Source organism: Battus philenor, unplaced genomic scaffold (assembly GCF_028537555.1).
Source record: "Battus philenor isolate CCGP_79_NKW_IND1 unplaced genomic scaffold, ilBatPhil1.0.hap1 SCAF_15, whole genome shotgun sequence".
Classification (NCBI taxonomy): Eukaryota; Metazoa; Arthropoda; class Insecta; order Lepidoptera; family Papilionidae; genus Battus; species Battus philenor.
In genome coordinates, this window is record NW_027181677.1 from 8,605,524 (window position 1) to 8,626,326 (window position 20,803).

Sequence of the window (20,803 nt, forward strand, 5' to 3'; positions counted from 1 at the left end):
CCATTGACAAAACATTCGTCGGTCATCCCTTTTCCCACCGGCTCACTCACAAGCACCGAAAACTTTAAATTGTGTACCAATTCACCGCCTACATTCGATTTGTTTAAAGATTTATTCATTAACATCTATTCTTTTAATTTTCTTAAGCGGTTTTATTTTATGTAAGTATTGGCAGTGGTTGTTGTGTGTTTGTAGGATACATCTGTGAAATACAGTTATCATCATAATTTTAATTTTAAGCAATTATTATTATTTTTTTTGCAATGACAGCATGATGTGTCAAAAGTTCATGGCGGTAGATGTTTTCTGTTTTTATGTGTTGTTTGAGGCAACTGCGATGATTTTTTGCCCTTAAACTTTAGTACAATGGCGCTGTTGAATTTCGGCTTTGACAGTGCCGTGACTATTGTATTGTAACTACAGAGTTAATTAGAAGTGTGTCCAGTCTCTGCGTGACACTGGGTGCCTGGGATTTCGCATACACACACATAACACTTCACTTATTTTTTATAGAATAAAGCAAACGCTGGCTTCCAATTTTTATTTTTCTTATTTATTTTTATGAAAAAAAGGAGTTTTGTCTTAAACCTGTTTGATATTCTTTAAGTATGAAAAGATGTTCATGTTTGTTTACCTAAATTTTCAAGCATTACTTATTAATAGTAACGTTTTAACATCATTTGAGATAATAAGGTACGTGAAAAAAAATCCTTTTTGTTATATATAAAGAAAAATAATGAGGCGAAGCAAGGTAGTTAATCGGAATGTATAAGGTATTGGTAATGAAATTTTAAATACTTTAATAGTTTAACATTTCTTGCTTCTTGACTTTTAAAAGAAATAAAACAACTAATTTGAATTGGCTTTGTTTATTATTTTTAAAGCTATTACTTATCATGCTTCCAAAGCCCCTAAAGTACCGATTTCAATTTCATTTTACAGTATTTGTGCAAACAGAAACAGGTTCTCATTTAACAATGCGGTACAATACACAAAACCTATTACAAAGCTTGTACATATGATAATTTGGCACAGCCCGAATAGCGAGCTGCTGCATAATCTCGGCTTCATTTATGATATATGATACGGTGTATTATCGTACATCGGCGGCGTATACCAGCGCATAACCGCCGAATTACCTCGCGCATCCCACCTCATGAAATGCGTTAAATTGCTTTGTAGAGTGCGGTAAAACGTCTTTTGACTTCATTTATAGTTACATCTACATAAACCAATCTAATACCACATCTTTATATATAAAAATGTCACGCCATTTATAGCTCGAAGAACGGCTGGACCAATTTTCATGATTTTTGTGTTTGTAGGTTTATCATTGTACGGAAAACGATAAATAAGTATTTTAATATTATATTCACAAAAAATAAACATTAAGAATAGTGTAGCCGTGTGATAAATTTAAAAATCCCATATCTACATTCATTAACTGTTTGGTGTAGTTTGGTGTAATGAAATTCGCCGGGTCAGCTAGCTATAAAACATATTGACGAGAAATAAAAACTAGTAATGTTTGTCGAGATAAAAACTTATTTTATTACTAAATTACCTGTTTTTTATTAATTTCTTGTCATAATACATAAATAGGCATTAATGATTATTATTAATTAGGTTGTTAAAATAAATTTGGTTGATTAATTTAAAAACAGATTTTTTTCAATTCACAATTTTGTCACAAAAATGTCTTTAGATTCGGTGTATGTTTCATGTTTCAATAATGTAAGTGAAAACTTTCAGAAGATTTTAGATTGGTAGTTAAAAATTATTTGTTTTTCACGTTTTCCTTTCCCTATATTTTGTAACGTTACATAATAAATACCTAAGGAGCACCTTAACTTTAGTCAAAATAATCAAAATGATGTACTTCGTGTTGGAAGTATGAAGGGCTTTCAGTTCGTAAAAACGGTATATTAATTGATTTTTCAACAGTAGGAAATTTGAATTCTAATAAGTTATTGTAAAACGGATACTGGTACTTAACGTTAACACGTCTGTTGCTATAATTATAAACATGTGAAAGAGATTGAAGTTGTACTTCTGGTGTTTTTGCATGTCTGACCGACTCTTGTTTAAGATATTCAATGGGCAATTTAGTAAAAGCTTGCGCTTTAGTTTGCTTTGAATTTGGAACAGGTACATCAATAACTGGAAAAAAACTTCTCCTCGTTCCTTCATTAATTGGTTTGTCAATTTTTTCATTTTGTCTGATCCTTTGCATATTATCAGTATTGTGATCCGTAGTTAGCCATACATCAAAAACTTTCCGCAAACGAATTGCTTTCGAGTTAGAAAACAAATTATTCTCTGCATTTATTTTTTTAGTATCATTTATATATTGTTGGGATTTTTTTCTAAGTGCTAGAAAGGGTTTAATCGTTGCTTCAACTATCGGCAAATCACGAGGCCACAGTTTAATATTAAGTGTATTATTGCACGGTTGATATATTTTTGGAGCCGTTTCTAGAATTTCCTCTGCAGGACTTTCCAATTCATTAATGAAATTTTCAATTTCCTGTAAAGACATAGGCGGATTCGTTGATGCGGCAATTTCAACTTTATCTTCTATGTTGTAAAGCATTTCGTTACTTTTTTTTAGGTACTTATTGGATTTTCGATATCGCTCCATGTGATTCACTGGCGATCTAGCAAATCTTTCCCAGTATGAATGCGGCGCATAGCCGAGTTCACTAAGTATTGGATAACTTGCGGTGTTATGATCCGTGTGTTCGATTTCAATGTCGATATGTCTGTCGTTCTTGGAATTGACATCTCTTATAAGCGACGCAATTTGTTTGCCAAGATTGGAGTAAAATGATTCAGACGTCTTGCTTTTTTGGGAATTCGTTGGATTGAATCTTCGACTAATTTCATCCGTTTTCGATGGAACTTTAACAATTTTTTTCCTTCTTTGATTATTTAGATAGGGTTTGTAAATGGAATTCAGCTTTAAATTCGGTACCGCTGTCGGTTCCTTATTGTTGCCATCTATTTTATGAATTAGTTCTGACAAATACTTGAAGTTAGCTTTGTCTTCTTCTACCGCTGGAAAATTATTATGTTGAAAATCATCACCAATAACTGATTCTACTTGAACTGCTTCATCGGTATCACCAGATTCTCGGTGTATATCTTCATCAAAAACTTTGTGTGCTTTCTGTCGTTTTTTAAGTCCAGAATTTTGAACCAATTGCCGCAAGCGTCGTAGCTGTAAATTGATTTTGAAACTATATTATAAAAAATCAGTCAAGGTTAAGTTGCACGCAGTAAATTAAGGCAAACTCATCCCTATGAAATGAAGTAATTATTCTGTTAACTTTCGTATTCCAGTTTTGCAATTTCGGATTTTTAGGAGAGGTTTTATTTAAAGTCATGAAGGTTAAAAGCATCGAAATTCATCAAAAATATGATTAATACAGGAACATATGTACTGTGTTAATAAACTTACGGTGTCTCTTCCGCTATTAGGTAGGTTCTTCTTTTTTCTATTCCTGAAACTGTCATGTATTCATTAGTGCGGAATTTGTATTTTTATGTATTTTGTGAATAATTCTGCGTCTTTCTGTTAGTACGAAAATCCAAACAACGACAATAAACATCACTATTTTGCAGTAAACACGTATAGTATAAAACATTTTGTAATTTAGTCTATGAAAGTAAGATAATCGTTTCAAACTATGTATGACAATTAATTGTATGAATTATCTAAAAAACTTTAGGCTTACTAATGTTATAATAATAATACTAATGTTGTAATAAGTAATACAAAATCACGATATTTACTTTGTTTGCATGGCATACTTATAATCCACAGATGTATTAGTAGTAACGGAAGTTGTAAAAACCGTCGTAGTATCTTGATGACGTTTTGATGTCATTTCTGTAGTAATAGGCATCGATGAGGCTGTTGCTACTATAGATACTGTTGAACTTGAGGTGCTACTTGTCGAGTTATTTTCATCACATTCTGGTGACACATCTGTAAAAATATAGAGATGTTATCATAAATATACTTTCCGATTTTTTTTTTCAAATGAGATATGTGTATATACCAACTCGAGAAAGGATAGACTGGTGGAAGTACAGGTGGTACAGGTACCATAGGGTACATTGGAAGAACAGGGGGCGGCAAACCTATTGGAGGATAATATGGTGTTTCTACGTTAGGTAAAAATATGAATGAAGGCAGAGGTGGCTTTGGTTTCTTGTTCAGTATTACGAATTTCTTATGTCCATGTTCTTTGTCATTACTTTCGTGGGCTTCTTTACTACTAGAAGTATCTGAACTATCAGTTTCTGTATCAGAATCAAAGAGACTGTCGTCTTCTGTTATGCGTAGGAGCTTTCTTCTTAAATCGTCTTTTTTTTGTTTTCTTTTGACTGAACCTTTTTTTTCACTTTTTCTCCTATTTTTTTTAAACAGCTTTATTTCCGGTCTTCTTCCACTTCTTCTAGTTATTATGTTTGCATTGGTATTATTGATCACTTGACTCTCAATAGTTTTATAGAACTGATCGTACAGCCAATCTCCAAGATCGTCTGCATTCTTTGCAATTGTGTCCACGTGATCGTCTATCGCTCTTTCAGTTGGGAAAAAAGTTGTTTGCTCTATTACTTCCGGAGAGTCCATTTGAGATATTGGAGTTCTTGTGGGTTCTACTGAATATTGCCGTCGATAACTTTGCAATAACTTAGTACTGTAACATATAAGATAAACATTAATATGATATTACCTCTCGATATACTTAGAATAATTGAAGTCATACTTGGGTTCGCATATTTTCGTATCAGTGTCGAAATAGTAGCCGGGGTGGCAGTGACATCCAATAACACAACCGGGGATTCCATCAATACAGTACTCAAACCTTCCGTGTGCACCACATTCTACATAATAAATAAAAATTTAACATGAAATACTTAACACGTACATTAACGTCCGTTATATTTATTTAAATATCTGCATTTATTTAAAAACATTTCCAAAAAATTATTTAAAATAAGTTTTTTGTTTTGATTTTGCGGATTTTAATTTATGAATGGTTAAAATAATGACTATTAATAGCTCTTACATAAAATTTCAGTAAATACCTCGATGATCAAATAAACGTAATTAAATTTTCACTGATTGAATTATAAAGAATAACCAACGCACACAGAGGTAGTGTTACTCGTAACTAAAAATTATCGAAATACTATTTCAGTTTGCTTAAATTATCGGCTTTACACTAGTCTTAACTTACACCTTGCGTGTAAAATCGTTGCTATAATATTCTTTATGCTGGCTTGAGGTTCTTCATATACCAATACAAATCAGTCACAATAAAAATACATTATTGAATGGTGTGTCTCAATTGGACTGTATACATGGGTTAGGTACGTATACGAGAGATTTTTTTCTGGGACCCAAGGAAATTTACTTTTAAAACTATTTTGTTACTCTAAACATACGTCATAACAACACAGGCACGAATATTAATTTGCAATACTATTTTTACATCTTCGCATGGTAAACAGTTCACGTAACATCGTTGTTCTTTCCTAACGAATATATGAATTATGTTGTTTATTGCTTTCGAGTTTATTCTTGTAAAGTCTAAAGTATAGACAATTAAGATAATTTATAAAGGTATGGCGTGATTTATTCTAATACTGCACGTGAAAGTGCTAGTCACTTCCTGGGACAGGTAATTGGCACGACGAGAAGGTAGACAAACGCCAAGCCGTCTGTTCTTGGATATCTCAAACGAAAGACGCGTTTGAGATATCTAAGAACAATTGTCTTTGTTGTTGAACAAAGTCAATCGTCCTCTCCCAGGTCTCACCGCGCACATACCACAAGAGGTGACTATATAGCACTTTCGCGCACAATGTAATGTTATGAAGGTTTAATCTATGACGGTATTTGATTGATAAAATGTTATATTATGTATATGACATGTTTGATTTATTTTTTCTCAATTCTAGTGTATTCATTTCATATTTTTAACTACCGACAACAACTTGAATAATCTAAAGGTACATGTTTTTATTAAAACATTTTTAAATTATTATACGGATTTTGATAAAAAGTATATTGTACACGTAATTGTTCATCGTAATTCGGAGAAATACACGCACACCGAACCTAAGCTATTTCTCGTCAATAGACTAGATTTTCTAAAATTTAGATAAACAAACTTACCATATTGTGTATTCTTGAGATCAGCAGAAATCAGAGGAGCAAACACCAAAATCAAGAAAAATATCATTGGTAAAACTTGGTTGTAAAAAATGTCATTATAAAAATACGAAATTGTACAGTAATTTATTTACGCCGAGCACCGTGTGCGAGGGTCTTTAAGTTCTAAGATATTTTGCTACGTGTCATGAAGCAACTAAAATGTTGCCAATTATTAAAATAAAAATAAATTTATAAATATTTCAAATATCTTATAATTTTCCAAAAATAAGAAATTTCTTAATGTTTCTAATTTCGAACTGGACGTACTAAACAAAGTTAGCGGAGTAAAAAATGTTCAACACCGGTTTAGCTAACAATCGTTTAAGTCCTCGGTGTCTTTTTCGTTTAGTACAAGGCATTGTGTTGAGCCGTTCAATTATTATGTTATCAACTCTTAAATTTTCTTGGACACTGATTGATTTGTTCTTTTCTCTTTTCAGTGTTATGTGAAAATTTAATTATAAGAATATTTTAAATGGCTTAAGATAAAAAATGTTAAAAAATAAAAGCGCTCTCCATTCTATCCTCTAACCCTTTATTACAAATTAAAACAAACTTATAACCGCAGATCATTTGCACACAGTGCTTTGAATGGTATACAATCTTAGCCGCACTCGTCTATACAATTTAAGAAATCGATACTAATAATGTAAGAAGTCGTGAAATATTTTGACCGATGGTATAGTGGTTTCCCTGATTGAGATGGACATTTAACTATCAATTAAATTTTTATAATTTTTTACATTATTTTTTAATCAAGAATTGTTTGATTATTTATATTCTTATCCTAATTACGAGTTGAAAATAACCTTTTTTAATATTTCACAAGACAGTATTGTAAGTTGGGTAAGATGGATCAAATATTACAGAGTCACTGCAACAGTTTATAATGGCATGGTAGCACCACCTCAAGTATTTAAATTTATAATAAAATCTAAAGATTAATGATTAGATTAAATATATTAATTAGTCTTGTCGAAATTTGAAAAATTTCGTTAACTTGATTGACACACTGGTTAAATGAAATTTTGAAAAATGATTTTAAATTTTTTTTGAGATGTTGGAAATTTTGAAAATTATACCTAATTAAATTTTATCGGATTGAAGTCTGTATATATAAGATAAAATATGCATAATTTTTTTTTCATTTTACAGATTACACGTTATATACAGAGATATTAGATATTATGATGCTTTTGCCAAAGATTATGTACAGGTATAACTTCCAGCAGGGTAATTTTCTGTCACGTAGTTAGAAGTCATCACCTAAGTCTGGAATTCCTTTAAGACCCCTGTAAATAAACAAGCATTCATTGCAATTATGTATTAAACAAACAGTAATGATTTTAATTTGTAAAGATTGCTTGGAAAATTAAAACAGAAATTATTATTAAAATTAAAAATAATAAATCCATGCTATGAATTTTTTTTTAAATTTCTTGGGCTAACAATTTGAGATAGAGCAATAAAAGACTTACTTTGTACAATCTTCTGGCAATACACATTTGTGTGTGCGATCATCTCGGATGTAGGGATGCACACATATACATCCAGGTTCACAAAATGGGTAGCAGGGCCGCAGGCGGTCGTGTGGGTTGTCGCAAGTCACCGAAGCGCATCCCGCGAAACAAGGCTCGTATCTAATAGATTATCGCGAAAAGAGAAAATAAAGACAATCACATTAACGAAAATAAACATTGTTTTGACAAGAGAGCACAATTTACTTTTTCTATTTAAAACTTTAACAATTATCTACATTGAAAAAATAGCCTCTCCTAGTCTGAAAACTTGCGAGAAGCTCAATTGTAAAAGATATGATTGTATAGAGTAATACGAGTATATACAACTATACCTTTCGTGAAGTCGTTCGCAGTTCATAGTTATTGAAAGTGATTTTTTGTCTATATCTTTTTCTCTGTAAAAAAACGCATGTATTTGTTAATAAGATATACTATCTAACTACATTTAAAATTTTAAATAATGATCATTACAAAAACGATGATGGGCGTGTTAAGTCATTATTCACTCCAGAGATAATTTTATCCAATTCGTCATATCGTCTCTGTCCCCTGAATACACTTGGTGGAAGATCCATTTCTCGTTGTCTGTCCAGTCCGCCGAATACCTTATCGTCTTCCGAATATCTCATATTATCTTGTTCCAGTCGACGTCTGTCGTCCCAATCCTTGTGGTCGGAATCAAGGGATTTCAAAAGCGCTTTTTTTCTCCAATTTCTTCTGTCGTCTCCCAGTGTATGCCTTTTATTATTTTCAGCATCGTCATAATCGTAATTGTTTATTCTTGATGCAAAAGCGATTATATTATCTGCAACACGAATTGAGTTAGTATTTGACGATAGCCAAAGATTTATTTGATAAAATGTTATTCTTACAAAGTAGAAAACCCAAAAACAAAAGGGTGCGCATTTTGATACTTAGTTACACTTTATGTTGTGCGTAAATTAGCATCGAGGTAAATTTTGCGTTTCATTCTACGACTATTTCTAAGCCGCTAATCAGCAACTTGCAGATTGTTGATAAAAAGAAAACTTGGTATGCGGATGTGTGTTTAATCAGATTTAATAAAACAAAATCGGTGGTGCACATTACAGATATGTTCTTTTACTATCAATAAGTCCATTTAACAGTAACTAAGGGATATTTTCAATGTTATAATCAATTTATAATTTACATATAGAAAGTAAAATCTTTTTTCCGTGGCTTTTAAATAACCAATGATTTTTATTTAAATGTGTAGAATATATTTCATATGACACGTGTCTCTTTAGATAAATTTTATATATATCTGAACCTGCTTCTTAAACATTAAAAGCGAATTTCGAAAATTTTTGATCCATACTATCTACACGTTTTACGATAAAAAAACCGATTATTTTATAAGGGTTTCGAGATTTTCTTTTTAAATGTCTAATGGATGCAAGGACGATGAAAAGTTTCTGGAGTAGTAATGACCTCTACTCATACGTGACCGTATGCAGTATTAGTATGCTTTTAAAATTCAAGCTGAATCTTTATTTAAATTTTCTGCTATTATAATTTTATCAAACTTTTAAATTTTTAGTACCGTTTACGTGTTAATTCTTTAAACTCAATGTATGTCTGTTACGAGGGCCAAACTGAAAGTTTAGAACTGGCAACTTAAAAGCATTATATTAAAAAAATAAGTTTAAATTTTGAAAATAGAACTCTTTACCAATAATATTGAGTATACATTTCATTCATTTGTCATTTGTTTTACGATTTGGCGGCAAATTGAAAATTGTCTGTGCACGTCAGAATGAATTTAAGCCGAGAAAATTTTCGTCCAATGATTTTTTATGACTTTCGATGTCATATAAGTCAACAAGAAAGTTATGATAGACTTCGATTGGCTTTTCACGATGAAGCCCCATCTCGTGCCACAGTTTACAACTGGTTTAATGAATTCAAACGTGGTCGAACTAATCTCACCGATGATTTGCGTGAGGGACGGCCTTCTACAGCGACGACTGAAGACAATATCAGTGTTGTGCGGCGTATGATAGAGACTGACAAAAGAGTGACCTATCAGCAGATTCGGACAAGTCTAGGCATAGGTATGAGTCAAGTGCACAAAATCCTCCATGAACATTTAGCGGTCAGGAAGCTTTGTGCCCGCTGGATACCGCATAGTTTGACCGAGGCTCAAAAACTCCGCCGTGTTGATTGGTGCCGAGAAATGATCCAAAAATTTAACGGAGGTGACTCAAATGCTGTGTTCGACATACTAACGGGTGACGAAAGCTGGATTTACTGTTATGATCCGGAAACCAAAAGACAGTCTGCTCAGTGGGTGTTTCCTTCCGAAGAGTTGCCAACTAAAGTGAAGAGAGGTCGAAGTGTTGGAAAAAAGATGGTGGCCTCGTTCTTCGGAAAGACAGGTCATTACGCGACAGTTGTCTTAGAGGATCAGAAAACGGTTAATGCAGAGTGGTACACTAACAACTGTTTGCCACTTGTCTTGGAAAAAGTTCGAGAGAAACGACCTCCAGCAGGATCCTCCTTCATCACGACAATGCCTCGTTGCACACCGCCAGGCAAACGATCGACTATTTGGCGACCTCAGACGTGGAATTACTGGGTCACCCGCCGTATAGCCCCGACCTCGCACCCTGCTATTTTTATTTATTCCCGAAAATAAAAGAAAAACTTCGAGGAAAACATTTTATGGACGCCGAAGAAGCAGTGGCTGCGTTTCAAAACGCCGTCGAAGAGACCCCTAAGGCCGAGTGGGCAAGGTGCTTTTCTCAATGGTTCCATCGAATGCAGCGATGTATTGATGTAAATGGACGCTATTTTGAAAAGCTATAATAAAACTAATAACTTGCTAGAATGCTTAGTTTTTGATTTTCTAAGAACTTTCAGTTTGACCCTCGTAATGGAAAAATATATAATAATAAAATTCCAAGTAATTTCAAATGATTTTTATTATTTTTTAATCTTAATTTATTTGCTTGATGGGTGATCGGAAATTGTCTTTGTGTATTAATTTCCTTGGTTGTAACGCTTTTATAGGTGGAGGTGCGATGACAATGTTGAAATAATTGCCCATGCGGGATACTTCCGATGCCCGTTTAAAATCTTCCATGTGGTTGTTTGGTGGCCCCACGCCGTCGTCAATGTCTAAAACATCATCACGTTTCCCATGGCCTCTAGCGTTCTTCCCAGAAACAACGTATTTGGGAATAGGTGGTTTTGCTACTCTCTTTGTTGGCACTGGAATGCCCATCTGTGTTCTGAAATAAGAATTCAAAAAATCTTACTTATCTTTGGACACGGAAAGTATTTAGGATGGACTATAAAATAGAAAGGTTAAAATTAAACGAAAGACTGATAAATGATTGTAGCCGTAGCAGTAACTTATCAGTCACTAGTCCTTTTCCTGTAACATTCAGCAATCAAGGTGATCTAGGGTTTTTAACAAATTTCAAACTTTCTTTTCCCAGAGATATCAATATCACAGATATGTGGTTTCAACAAAATGGCGTCACGTATCATTGAGTCACTGAAAATTTCGTTCTACAATTTGGTTAAATTAAAACGTATATTGGCAGGCAATTCAACTCTACTGGATTGTTTATTTTGCTGGTTTATAATTAGAAAGAGTCTATTTGGAGTAAATCGAATGGATACCAGCTTTATAACTTAAAATATTTGACATGATTAACAAAAAATAATGTAGTTAAAATAATTGCTATTTTCGTAACTGAAATAGAAAAACTTTATAAAAAATGATCATGCAAGTACCACTGTAAACATTTTATTGATACTATGTAAAATTTTTGGTTTTCTCAAAAAACTATTATTTCACAATGATCTTGTTGAAAAACTTACGGTGAACAGTCTTGTGGGAGCACGCACTGATGGGTTCTATCGTCCCGTACATACGGCTCACCACACACACAACCTGGTTCGCAGTACGGGTAGCAGGGCCGCAGATGGTTGCGGGGGTTATCGCACGAAACCTCCGCACATCCGCCAAAGCACGGCTCGTACACTTCATTTGGCCAATAACAACCTACAGTAATAAATCATTCGTAAAACTAGCACAGAACTTTAAATTAACATGTTTCAAAAGTAAAAAATATTTTAAAATTTATTACTAACATTGTGTACTGCTATACTGAACTAATAATAGTTTTTATCGGATATATTTTATTTCTAACATTATTACATATTAAATTAACAATGGAAAAGGCATATTTTTAGGATGTAAGCAATTATTTAAAAACAATGTTAAAATAATAGATACTAATAAAATAAATTTACTAAAAATATACGTGGAACATATAAATTTCTTGCGTGCTAAAATGGCGTAAATCTCGTTGTGGACACCAAGAATGTCTGTGATGCTTTTTTCGGCGCCGTTTTAACGGTTACAGCTCTCGAGGGTGCCATAAAGAAATCATGAGCATAGGTATCTAACCATATTCAACTTACTTTATTAGTAGTGCAAAAACCTGATACTTAAGAAATAGCAGTGATATTTAATAAATGTAAGATTATGTAAGGATAGTACGTACCTTTACTAATTTTTTCTTCGTCTCGACATTTTACATATCCAATCCCATAAATCAAAACAGCGAAAAGTGAGAACGACTTCATCTGAAGAGACTTTTAAACCAAGTAAACGTAGGCGCGATAAATCAATGGATAAGTTGAAACTGAAGAAAAATCTTTATTACTACAAGCATAGAGTTTAAAATTACGTTGAATCTTATAATTAATATAGTTAGACCGTCTTAAAAGGATAACGTCGTCAACGCTTCGTGATAAGGGTATGTGTTTGGTAAACACGGGGTGCTCCGTTAAGCCTCGTCTGATTGAATTATTGCTTGCGCTGCCTCCCGCAGCTCGCCGGATCACGTACCTTTGTACCGTGGCGATTCGTGGACCGCTTTTACGCTCAAACCTGTCAGATATTAATTTATTTTGGACAACTAATGATAAAACGAGTATATGTCGAAAATTTTGTATTTTTCTTGAAATCCCTAATATATTTTGTCTCATTCATATTTTACAATTTTTACTGAATATTTTATTGTAATCACAGATGTTAGTTAATTTTAGTGATATTAGTTTAGATTGGCTATATTAGTTTAAATTTAGCCACGACGTAATTTTAAACCCACTAAAATTATTATTAAAATTGTTCGAAATAAATTAAAATCCTTTTTACTAATTTATTATGTTTAATTCTGCTTATTTTAACTTTTTTTATTTTATGTAATCTGTTAATTTTGCATGTAGAAGATTTTTATTGATTAATAAGCATTTGGAAACAAGAATCTTTTTTATCCAACTTACAAACAAACGCACAGAAGAAAAAAATGTCGTAAAAATTAACTGTTTTCAAGTTAAATTATCAATTACGTACATTTCGGTCCAAACATATAACTAGTACTTAGTTGTACAATTCGAAATATTAAATACAAAATATACAAATTCGTTTTTAAATAAATATGATTTTATTGAATCAATAAATAAATTTGGTGTAACAAGTATAATGATAATTTTGGTAAAACTAAGTGCATGTAAATTATTAATCTCTGTGAGGTCATATTTTTAAATCTCGTATCTTTAAAAACGATGAAGCTTTTTGGTATTAAACTTGAATTACTAAGTTTTTTTCTAGTTTTTAGCGGTTCGATGCCTAAAGGACTATTTAGATAAAGGCTCGTTCTGTGCTAATTCTGTTCTGTGACATTAACTATCTTTTTTAAATTTATTATTAAGTCATAATGTACGCTGTCATGTTTTTATTTTCAGTTATGTGAGTGTTGTTAAAAAAAAAACATTAAACAATATAATGCGATCATCGGTCGGAACGCACGGTTCTTAATTTTTAGTTCACTCATTGCTCACTGTATACTTGAAAGTAGTACAATTAATTCATATTAATCATAGTAATTATTTGTTTAATAATGTTTCACAAAATTTTAAGGCACTGCATTAATCTAGACTTATTTATATTCCTTTACCGCCTCTTTTTCTTCTTCACAACTCTTTATTAAAATACGGTTTTTATGTAAATAAAAAAGACAGTTAATAATTTTTTTGCAAAGTGATGACAAGCTTTAAGTTTTATTTATTTATATAGAAGATATTGCTGTAGATACAATATAATAGTGTTGTTATATTAGAAACCAATTACAATTTTTCAGTAATAGCAATTGGCAGGTTAGGTTAGCATTATAAGTTGCAATTAATGTAAAATTCGAGTATTTTAAATCTAAAGATAAAAGTGATAGAAGATCGTCTATACTTATCTAATATCCACTCAAATGCCACGGAGCTGACAATAATATTTTAAAATGAATTAAAATAAATATCGATATAAGAATGGTAATACAGTGTCACATCCTTGCGCAGGATTGGACAAATAAAAATCATGATTGCGAGTACGACGTCTCGGGACGAGTACGTTACGTTTCGGGACTTGTTATTGTTAACACGGCGCTTTATGTAGTTTCGGGATCCGCCTGCGAAAAATAGCTTTCCCGATAAAATATGATTGCATGCTTTTTTCTTTTTTATTGTTTACATCGCTGCGTATTGGAAATGCTGCCGTGTAGAGAATTGGAATCTAATAATATTACAGAACCCTTTTTGCCTTTAAGAATTTGTGATTCAGATACTGAAATGACTTGCATTAATAAAAAAAATATATATGAGCGTGGTTTATATGTGATACATTATTTATCCTAATTATCTGATCTATAAGAATAGAACACAACAATATTTTATATTTTTTAAAAGTAATAATTTATTTACATGAGCGTTTTTTTTTATAGACTAAAATTATCGTTTCGGTTGCTTGATAATTTGTTAATAAACTGAAATATTCTACCGGTTTACTCATTACCCCATCGCGCGAATTATCCATGCATCAATTTGGTATTGCCACTAATTATTTCGTTGACTTGAAATAAAATAATGTACCAACTAATATAGAATTGAGTAAAACTTACAAATTGTATTGTTAACATGTATAAATTTTAGCTGTATTGACCTCTAAGAGAAAATTGTGTAAGAAAAATTGTATATAATTATAAAACACTGTCGTGCCTCGCAGCTGGGAGAAGAAAGATCCGTATCAAATAGCGGCAACCTTCTCCCAACTGTCTGCGTTTAGTAAAAGCGAAAAAATAATATTGTAAAAAAAACACTAGCAATACAAATAAGATTTAAAAAAAACATTATTGCAAATACTTTTAATGGCGTATTGTAAAGGACGAATGACGTTTTCATATCTTATATGAAATTGTTACAAATTTAATTCAACAACTGTTAGCAGATTTATTTCATGTGATTTAATATTTATTTAACGTTTTCTGTCATTTCAAAGTAATTATAATGATTTAAAGATAGTTCAATGAATAATGTTTTGGATCAGGCCATTTTATTAATAAGGTAAAATAATAAGGTTCTATATAATATTTACATAAATTTAAATGTTTATTATTTATGGTTGGATGTATTGAAAAAATGTGATTAATTTTTTTAGCCAGTACGTAAATAACAGGATAGTTCTATGAGAGTTTGCAATGCCAAATAATATTTTTTTTATTTAATATGGTTTAAAAAATAAAGAAAAGAGAAGATGTGACTGGAAAAGGCCGGAGGGCCGAGAAGACGCGGGGACAGATTGCCAGAATTTGTTTGACATTTTTCTAAATAAAGGTTATTATGTCTGTAATAGCTAAACTTTCTAAAGAATATTACTCCCTTTTTGTTACGTTTTTGTTGTATGGTGTAATTTTTTGTGTATTGCTATCGACTAAAGGTAACGTGGTTGTTCCTTCTTAGTTTATGTAAAATTAAAATTCGCTAGAAAATGTTATTTTCTCATCAAAAACTACAATAATATTAACTTATTTGTACACGATTAAATGATCGTCTGAAACAAATGATATTTATATTCCGAACACGTGCGACACAAATTACAACTGTACCAATCTGTTGCCTCTTAAATAGTAGCCTTCAAACGGAAAGTCCTTTTCCTTTACCGTACATTATAATTAGTTTTTGTATTTACATCCTTATGGTCTAGAAGTTACAGTTTAAATTTAGTTACCAGAAGGAACAAAAAGTTATAGATGTCCGGCAAGAGAGAGCACTTTAGTCTCCGGGGTGTACAGCGTCCAATGTATTTCGGTAGCGGGCGGAGACTCCGGTCTTTAAAATAGCTGTCAGCAAATAAAGGACGTCGACGTGCTTTGAAATCGAGCTCGAGTTGTATTTTGTTGATCATTTTACTTGATCATCATGATAGCAATTATATCCTGTTATATACATAGAACATCATAGAAATATCCAGCGAATTAGTCTTCGTTCTTGCTGCTGTAGAATGTTGTAGGTTCGACATCTACATTCATAGCTGAAAGGCAATAAAGAAGCGTCGCTACTGGGAGAATTAAATGAATGCCTTCTTTAGGAAATTCACTTTGTTTTGTTTTTCTTATAAATACACAAAAGGTAATCTGTAACACCTACACTCATATACCAAATATCTATTAAAGCGCGCAGAACAAAAGGCCGCTAGGATCTTATTGTCCAGGAGTGGAGATCACGGACCTTTAAGCGTAGCATAGTGCACCAAACTACAAGGTGGATAGATGAATGTTAAGGTTACCAGAAGGCGCTCCAGCGCCTTCCTCCAGGAAGGCAGCTTCCAACCGGACCTATTACAAATCTGTGAGGGAGACCTGTGCCCAGCAGTGGACGTCTACGTCTGAAATTATGATGATAATGATGAATCTGTATGAACGTATAACGTTTTTATAAGTTAAAACTTTAACAAGTTGTCGTCAATATATAGTTTAACTATGAGTTAATCTAAATTTTTCCAGTTTCCATTACAAGTTTTTTAAGAATTTTATTAGTCAATCAAATTTTGATAAATGAAAATTATATTAAATGAATGTATGAATGTCTTTCAGTACAATTTTCATCATTTAAAATATTAAATGATGAAAATTATATTGAAAGACATTTAGTTGACAACATAAGTTTCATTTTTCCAACAGCCGGAAGGTCCAAGTATTTTCGTCAAAAATATTTCTAAAGTTTTTTACTATGGATCTTTATTTAATCTAATGTAGCTATTCATTGGTTTCAATAATATAAAGTAGTAATAACGTCAGAGTAAATCGTTATTAAAATGCTATAAAAACTACTGTACCACGCTTTAGGAAAGCTCGACGAGATGAAGATCGAAGAAAAACGACCAATGGGCTGACAGAACGATGTGGCCTGTACTACCGCCGCCTCACAGCTCGGTACAGCGGTTTCGATATTTATAATAAAAATCACAGCACTGATGAGAAAATGAATGTTCTCTAATAAAGTGGCTTTTATTCTAAAAATAAAATCTATCAAAACACTGTTGCACAAAAAAGGTCATTGACCTTGTTTTCTCATGTAGCCATAACCTTGGGTGCATAACCCTATATGCAGCAGCTGGAGTAGCTAATTAAAGCAGTAATACATCTAGCGATATAAGCCAATTGATGAAACAGATTGTTGACTGACTCAGATACACGATCTTCAGCTGAGAGAGAAACAAAACTGGTTGATTCTTTTGTTTTGTAGACTTGTTATAACATAGTTTCTAAAGAGAGACTCTGCAAAAGAAACACAGCTTTAAATAACAATAAGTAATGTACAATAGATGAATTGATTAATTTTTATTCCTGCGGCATATTTTAGTTCCAGGTTAAGACAATTATATAATTTATACTTAAACACGGAGATAGTGCGGTGTGCGGTGAACACGTAAGATGAGCATATTATTGTTGGTTTGTTGCTGTGTTGCTATCTCGAGCACGTGCTATTCATTTGGAATAGCTTTGCGTTCCGTAGCTTGGTGGTTAGTGTCGATAGTCGGCGCCTCACGTAGAGCGAATGAATTCCCTGCGAATGAGCTGGTTTTGGTAACTCTTATCTGTTATGTCATAACCAGTATATGTAACGAATTATAGTATCTTGGTATTTGGACAAATGTTGTCTATGGTTTTTTTTCGAAATCAATGTTTTTGATTTTTCTTATCTTGTTACTAATAGTATCATTGCATGGATTTAAGAAATAGATCCATTTTTAATAATTTTGCTAGCTCTTAATAAACATTGCTATTTCATTTTTGACGAATCTCGATTTATTAAGAACTAATGTAACATTTTTAGCGACAGTAAAGTTAAATCGCACTTATGGTTTTACTACCTAAGACTTATTATTACGTAACATTTACTCTGTATACCTGTTCTTTTAAAAGGGTTTTAAGGCACAGGTAAAAAATACACAGGTCAATGATTCTTAGATGACAGGAATATTTTATTAATATATTTTCACGTTTATTATGCGATACAACGCAAAGACAATAAATAAATAATAATATTAATAATCAAGCGCAATTCACCTCCCAATTTATTTGCATTCAGGCAAGCAAAAACTAAACAATAGATAAAATAACGATATGACTAATTTGAAAAAAATAAGATTAAAAATTAAAAATCGAAGTTTATAATCCTTGAGTATGTTTTTTTATATAACAACGTTTTAACCTCTTCGTGTTACTATCAAAAACTAAGTATTTTAAAAAACAATTTTTCTGCTTTTAATTAGGTACAAATAAAATTAATGTTATGTTTAATAAATATATGTGGTATTTCACTAGGAAATAAACATGTGGAAACACAATAGGACAAAAATAAAGTCGCATGGAAATAATTAGATGCCAAATAAGATGATACTGGAAGTCATCGCAAGTCGAGCGCGACTCCAGGAGGCGGCATGGAAGCAATGAAACAATATCTGGTTAAGTGGTGTTTCCTAATTGAAAGTCGCGGTTTGGTCCAATAACAATAGAACGGAGCGGGTTGCGATCGTCGGGTATAAATTAGAGAATTATATTAATCGCGGATAACAATCGGCCGTAACGCTTAACGAGATTATTCCAGTCGGCGAATCCGTTCCCGTTCCTTCTCGAAATTACAAACCCCATCCTACCTATGAATTAGTTGTAGAATAATTTGGTTTCGTTAAAATATTTTTCGGTTTAATTTTCATTTCCGTTTAATAACTTTTCCTAAAATAAGGTTCGCATATCAAAAATCGCATATCAAAAAATTGGACATTATCACCTTAACAGACTTTTATTTTTAATTTCATTAGTTGGCGCACCGGTTTAATCATTCGCGGAATGATTACAAGGGATACTTTAACACAAAGATAACACGAAATGACCGACCAACCTGGGGAAGAATTGGATCTACAAGATAACTGAAATTATAGTCATAATTATAAAAGAATGACTTCTCAGGAAAATTTCGCGGAATCCTCGAAGAAAGATCTCGCATCATGGCAACAACCTTATATAATTCGTTGGTAGATTCTGAAAGTCTTTGTTCTTTGCAAAGTTTGATATAATTTAAATTTCACGCCTTTGTTCTGCGAAGCATCATCGTCAAATTAGTCGTTTCTTGAACAAACTTATCGTGGGGACGAATGTTGTCGGCTTAATTATTATTTCGAGATGTAAAACAAATGTAAAATCTGCCTATATAGTAATAAACACCGATTTATTGTCGACTACACTAATAATAAATTAACATTAATTAATGTTAAATATGGAGAACTATCTATCGGCCCCAGTATCTTCTATTAATATACCAACAATAAATAAACACTACATTTCCACTTGTTTTCCGTTACTACCAAGGTTTATTCCACAATCTATTACAATGCAACTTCCAGTAATACAACTCGCTTTATCACTAGCAAGATATACAATAAGTTCAGCTACGTCTTCACCTTCACATATCTTCTTGAGCGGCAGAGAAGAGGCGAAGCCAGCTAGAAGCGCGTCTCTATGTTCATCACTTAGTCCAGCTGTTGTAAAGAAATTCGTTCTCGCAGGGCCTGGATTAACAGAGTTTACTCTGACGCCCTTGTTAGCTAATTCCAAAGCAAGGCATTTGGTGAAAGAATCTAAAGCAGCTTTAGACATACAGTACGGTGTTACACAAGTCAACGGTGTTGTTGAAAGTACACTAGACACATTAACAATGTTTCCTTTAGTAGCTTCAATGAATGGAATGACTCTTTGTGTGAGCATATAAGTTCCACGAACATTTGTCTCCATAATACGATCAAGTGGTTCTACGCCGTCTTGGATTGTAGCCATTAGAATTATTCCTGCATTGTTCACCAAAACGTCAATTTTCCCATAGTGTTCTATAGTTTCTGTGACAATTCTTATAACGTCCTCTTCAATAGTTATATCTGCTACAATTGATAAAGGTTTAAGTCCATTTTCCTCTTCACAGTTTTCGGCCACTTTGATTAGGTTTTCTGTATTTCGTCCCACAATGGATAGTTTAGCGGAAGCCTTAGCAAAGCGGAGCGCGCTCGCTGCGCCGATGCCAGAACTCGCTCCGGTTATTAAGACGACCTTGCCAGCGAAGTCCATTCTGACCGAATGTCGATTTCCGACTAAGTAACTTGTAGGTAGTAAATATGTTATATAGTCTCTTGCGGTCTTCATAGAGTAGAATTATTTAGAAACACCGTTTTAATATTTTTCATTGATTAAGCGTGTTTTATGTGTATTTCGCTAAATATGTAAATCTATGACATTGTTACATCAAAAAAAAAGAACTCTGTTAACGAGACACATATTTTATTACTATATTCGTATGTATTTTTCCCATAATGATGTTTACATTTCTATTGTTGTGTGTCAATTTTATCACTCCTCATAATGTTTGATTTCAAAATATATCTATCCCCAGCATTATTTCGGAGAAAACATGCAAATTATTAGCTTTAACGATACTTTTAGGGTACAAGAATACAAAGTTGACATTTGCGGTGCGTGAAGTGTTTGTAACGGTTTTTAGTATTTTATCTTGTTCTTTCTTCGCACTTCATTTTTCAACTTTTAATGTAAAATGTAATGTAATCCTCATTTTCCGGCGCTCGATTGGTTTACGTTACTCTGCAAAATAATATTTTAGGATTACTTTAATTGTA

At 32.5% G+C, this 20,803-nt stretch overlaps 4 protein-coding genes across 4 annotated transcripts; all 4 read right to left on the reverse strand.

Annotated features, from left to right (window-relative positions):
- Positions 1 to 403: 403 nt before the first annotated feature.
- LOC137919002 (uncharacterized) lies at positions 404 to 6,260 on the reverse strand. The gene is made up of 7 exons (XM_068761962.1): positions 6,194 to 6,260; positions 4,779 to 4,896; positions 4,069 to 4,709; positions 3,796 to 3,991; positions 3,461 to 3,509; positions 2,975 to 3,220; positions 404 to 466 (listed from the first exon to the last, which is right to left on the reverse strand). The coding sequence occupies exons 1-7, from the start codon at positions 6,258 to 6,260 to the stop codon at positions 404 to 406; spliced, it is 1,380 nt and encodes a 459-aa protein (XP_068618063.1).
- A 1,224-nt stretch (positions 6,261 to 7,484) lies between these two features.
- Positions 7,485 to 8,658, reverse strand: LOC137919003 (uncharacterized). The gene is made up of 5 exons (XM_068761963.1): positions 8,625 to 8,658; positions 8,224 to 8,557; positions 8,085 to 8,147; positions 7,711 to 7,872; positions 7,485 to 7,524 (listed from the first exon to the last, which is right to left on the reverse strand). The coding sequence occupies exons 1-5, from the start codon at positions 8,656 to 8,658 to the stop codon at positions 7,485 to 7,487; spliced, it is 633 nt and encodes a 210-aa protein (XP_068618064.1).
- A 2,053-nt stretch (positions 8,659 to 10,711) lies between these two features.
- Positions 10,712 to 12,396, reverse strand: LOC137919004 (uncharacterized). Its single transcript, XM_068761964.1, has 3 exons — positions 12,294 to 12,396; positions 11,605 to 11,788; positions 10,712 to 11,006 (listed from the first exon to the last, which is right to left on the reverse strand). The coding sequence occupies exons 1-3, from the start codon at positions 12,373 to 12,375 to the stop codon at positions 10,712 to 10,714; spliced, it is 561 nt and encodes a 186-aa protein (XP_068618065.1). The 5' UTR covers positions 12,376 to 12,396.
- Positions 12,397 to 18,276: 5,880 nt separating this feature from the next.
- On the reverse strand, positions 18,277 to 20,240 carry LOC137919005 (3-oxoacyl-[acyl-carrier-protein] reductase FabG-like). Its single transcript, XM_068761965.1, has 2 exons — positions 19,484 to 20,240; positions 18,277 to 18,335 (listed from the first exon to the last, which is right to left on the reverse strand). Exons 1-2 carry the CDS (start codon positions 20,238 to 20,240, stop codon positions 18,277 to 18,279), a joined length of 816 nt encoding a protein of 271 aa, XP_068618066.1.
- Positions 20,241 to 20,803: the final 563 nt, after the last annotated feature.

What these genes read in the sequence shown, in the direction of transcription:
- LOC137919002 (XM_068761962.1), bottom strand. Translation starts at nt 6,260, where the DNA reads ATGATATTTTTCTTGATTTTGGTGTTTGCTCCTCTGATTTCTGCTGAT. An exon ending in ACCAGTCTATCCTTTCTCGA is followed by an intron (nt 3,992 to 4,068) that starts GTTGGTATATAC and finishes ATATTTTTACAG; the next exon opens with ATGTGTCACCAGAATGTGAT. An exon ending in AAGTATGCCATGCAAACAAA is followed by an intron (nt 3,510 to 3,795) that starts GTAAATATCGTG and finishes AATACATGACAG; the next exon opens with TTTCAGGAATAGAAAAAAGA.
- LOC137919003 (XM_068761963.1), bottom strand. Translation starts at nt 8,658, where the DNA reads ATGCGCACCCTTTTGTTTTTGGGTTTTCTACTTT. An exon ending in GTTTTTGGGTTTTCTACTTT is followed by an intron (nt 8,558 to 8,624) that starts GTAAGAATAACA and finishes TTCGTGTTGCAG; the next exon opens with ATAATATAATCGCTTTTGCA. An exon ending in TGCGAACGACTTCACGAAAG is followed by an intron (nt 7,873 to 8,084) that starts GTATAGTTGTAT and finishes ATAATCTATTAG; the next exon opens with ATACGAGCCTTGTTTCGCGG.
- LOC137919004 (XM_068761964.1), bottom strand. Translation starts at nt 12,375, where the DNA reads ATGAAGTCGTTCTCACTTTTCGCTGTTTTGATTTATGGGATTGGATAT. An exon ending in CGAAGAAAAAATTAGTAAAG is followed by an intron (nt 11,789 to 12,293) that starts GTACGTACTATC and finishes TTATTACTGTAG; the next exon opens with GTTGTTATTGGCCAAATGAA. An exon ending in CTCCCACAAGACTGTTCACC is followed by an intron (nt 11,007 to 11,604) that starts GTAAGTTTTTCA and finishes TTCTTATTTCAG; the next exon opens with AACACAGATGGGCATTCCAG.
- LOC137919005 (XM_068761965.1), bottom strand. Translation starts at nt 20,240, where the DNA reads ATGGACTTCGCTGGCAAGGTCGTCTTAATAACCGGAGCGAGTTCTGGC. An exon ending in TTGTGGAATAAACCTTGGTA is followed by an intron (nt 18,336 to 19,483) that starts GTAACGGAAAAC and finishes AGTAACACGAAG; the next exon opens with AGGTTAAAACGTTGTTATAT.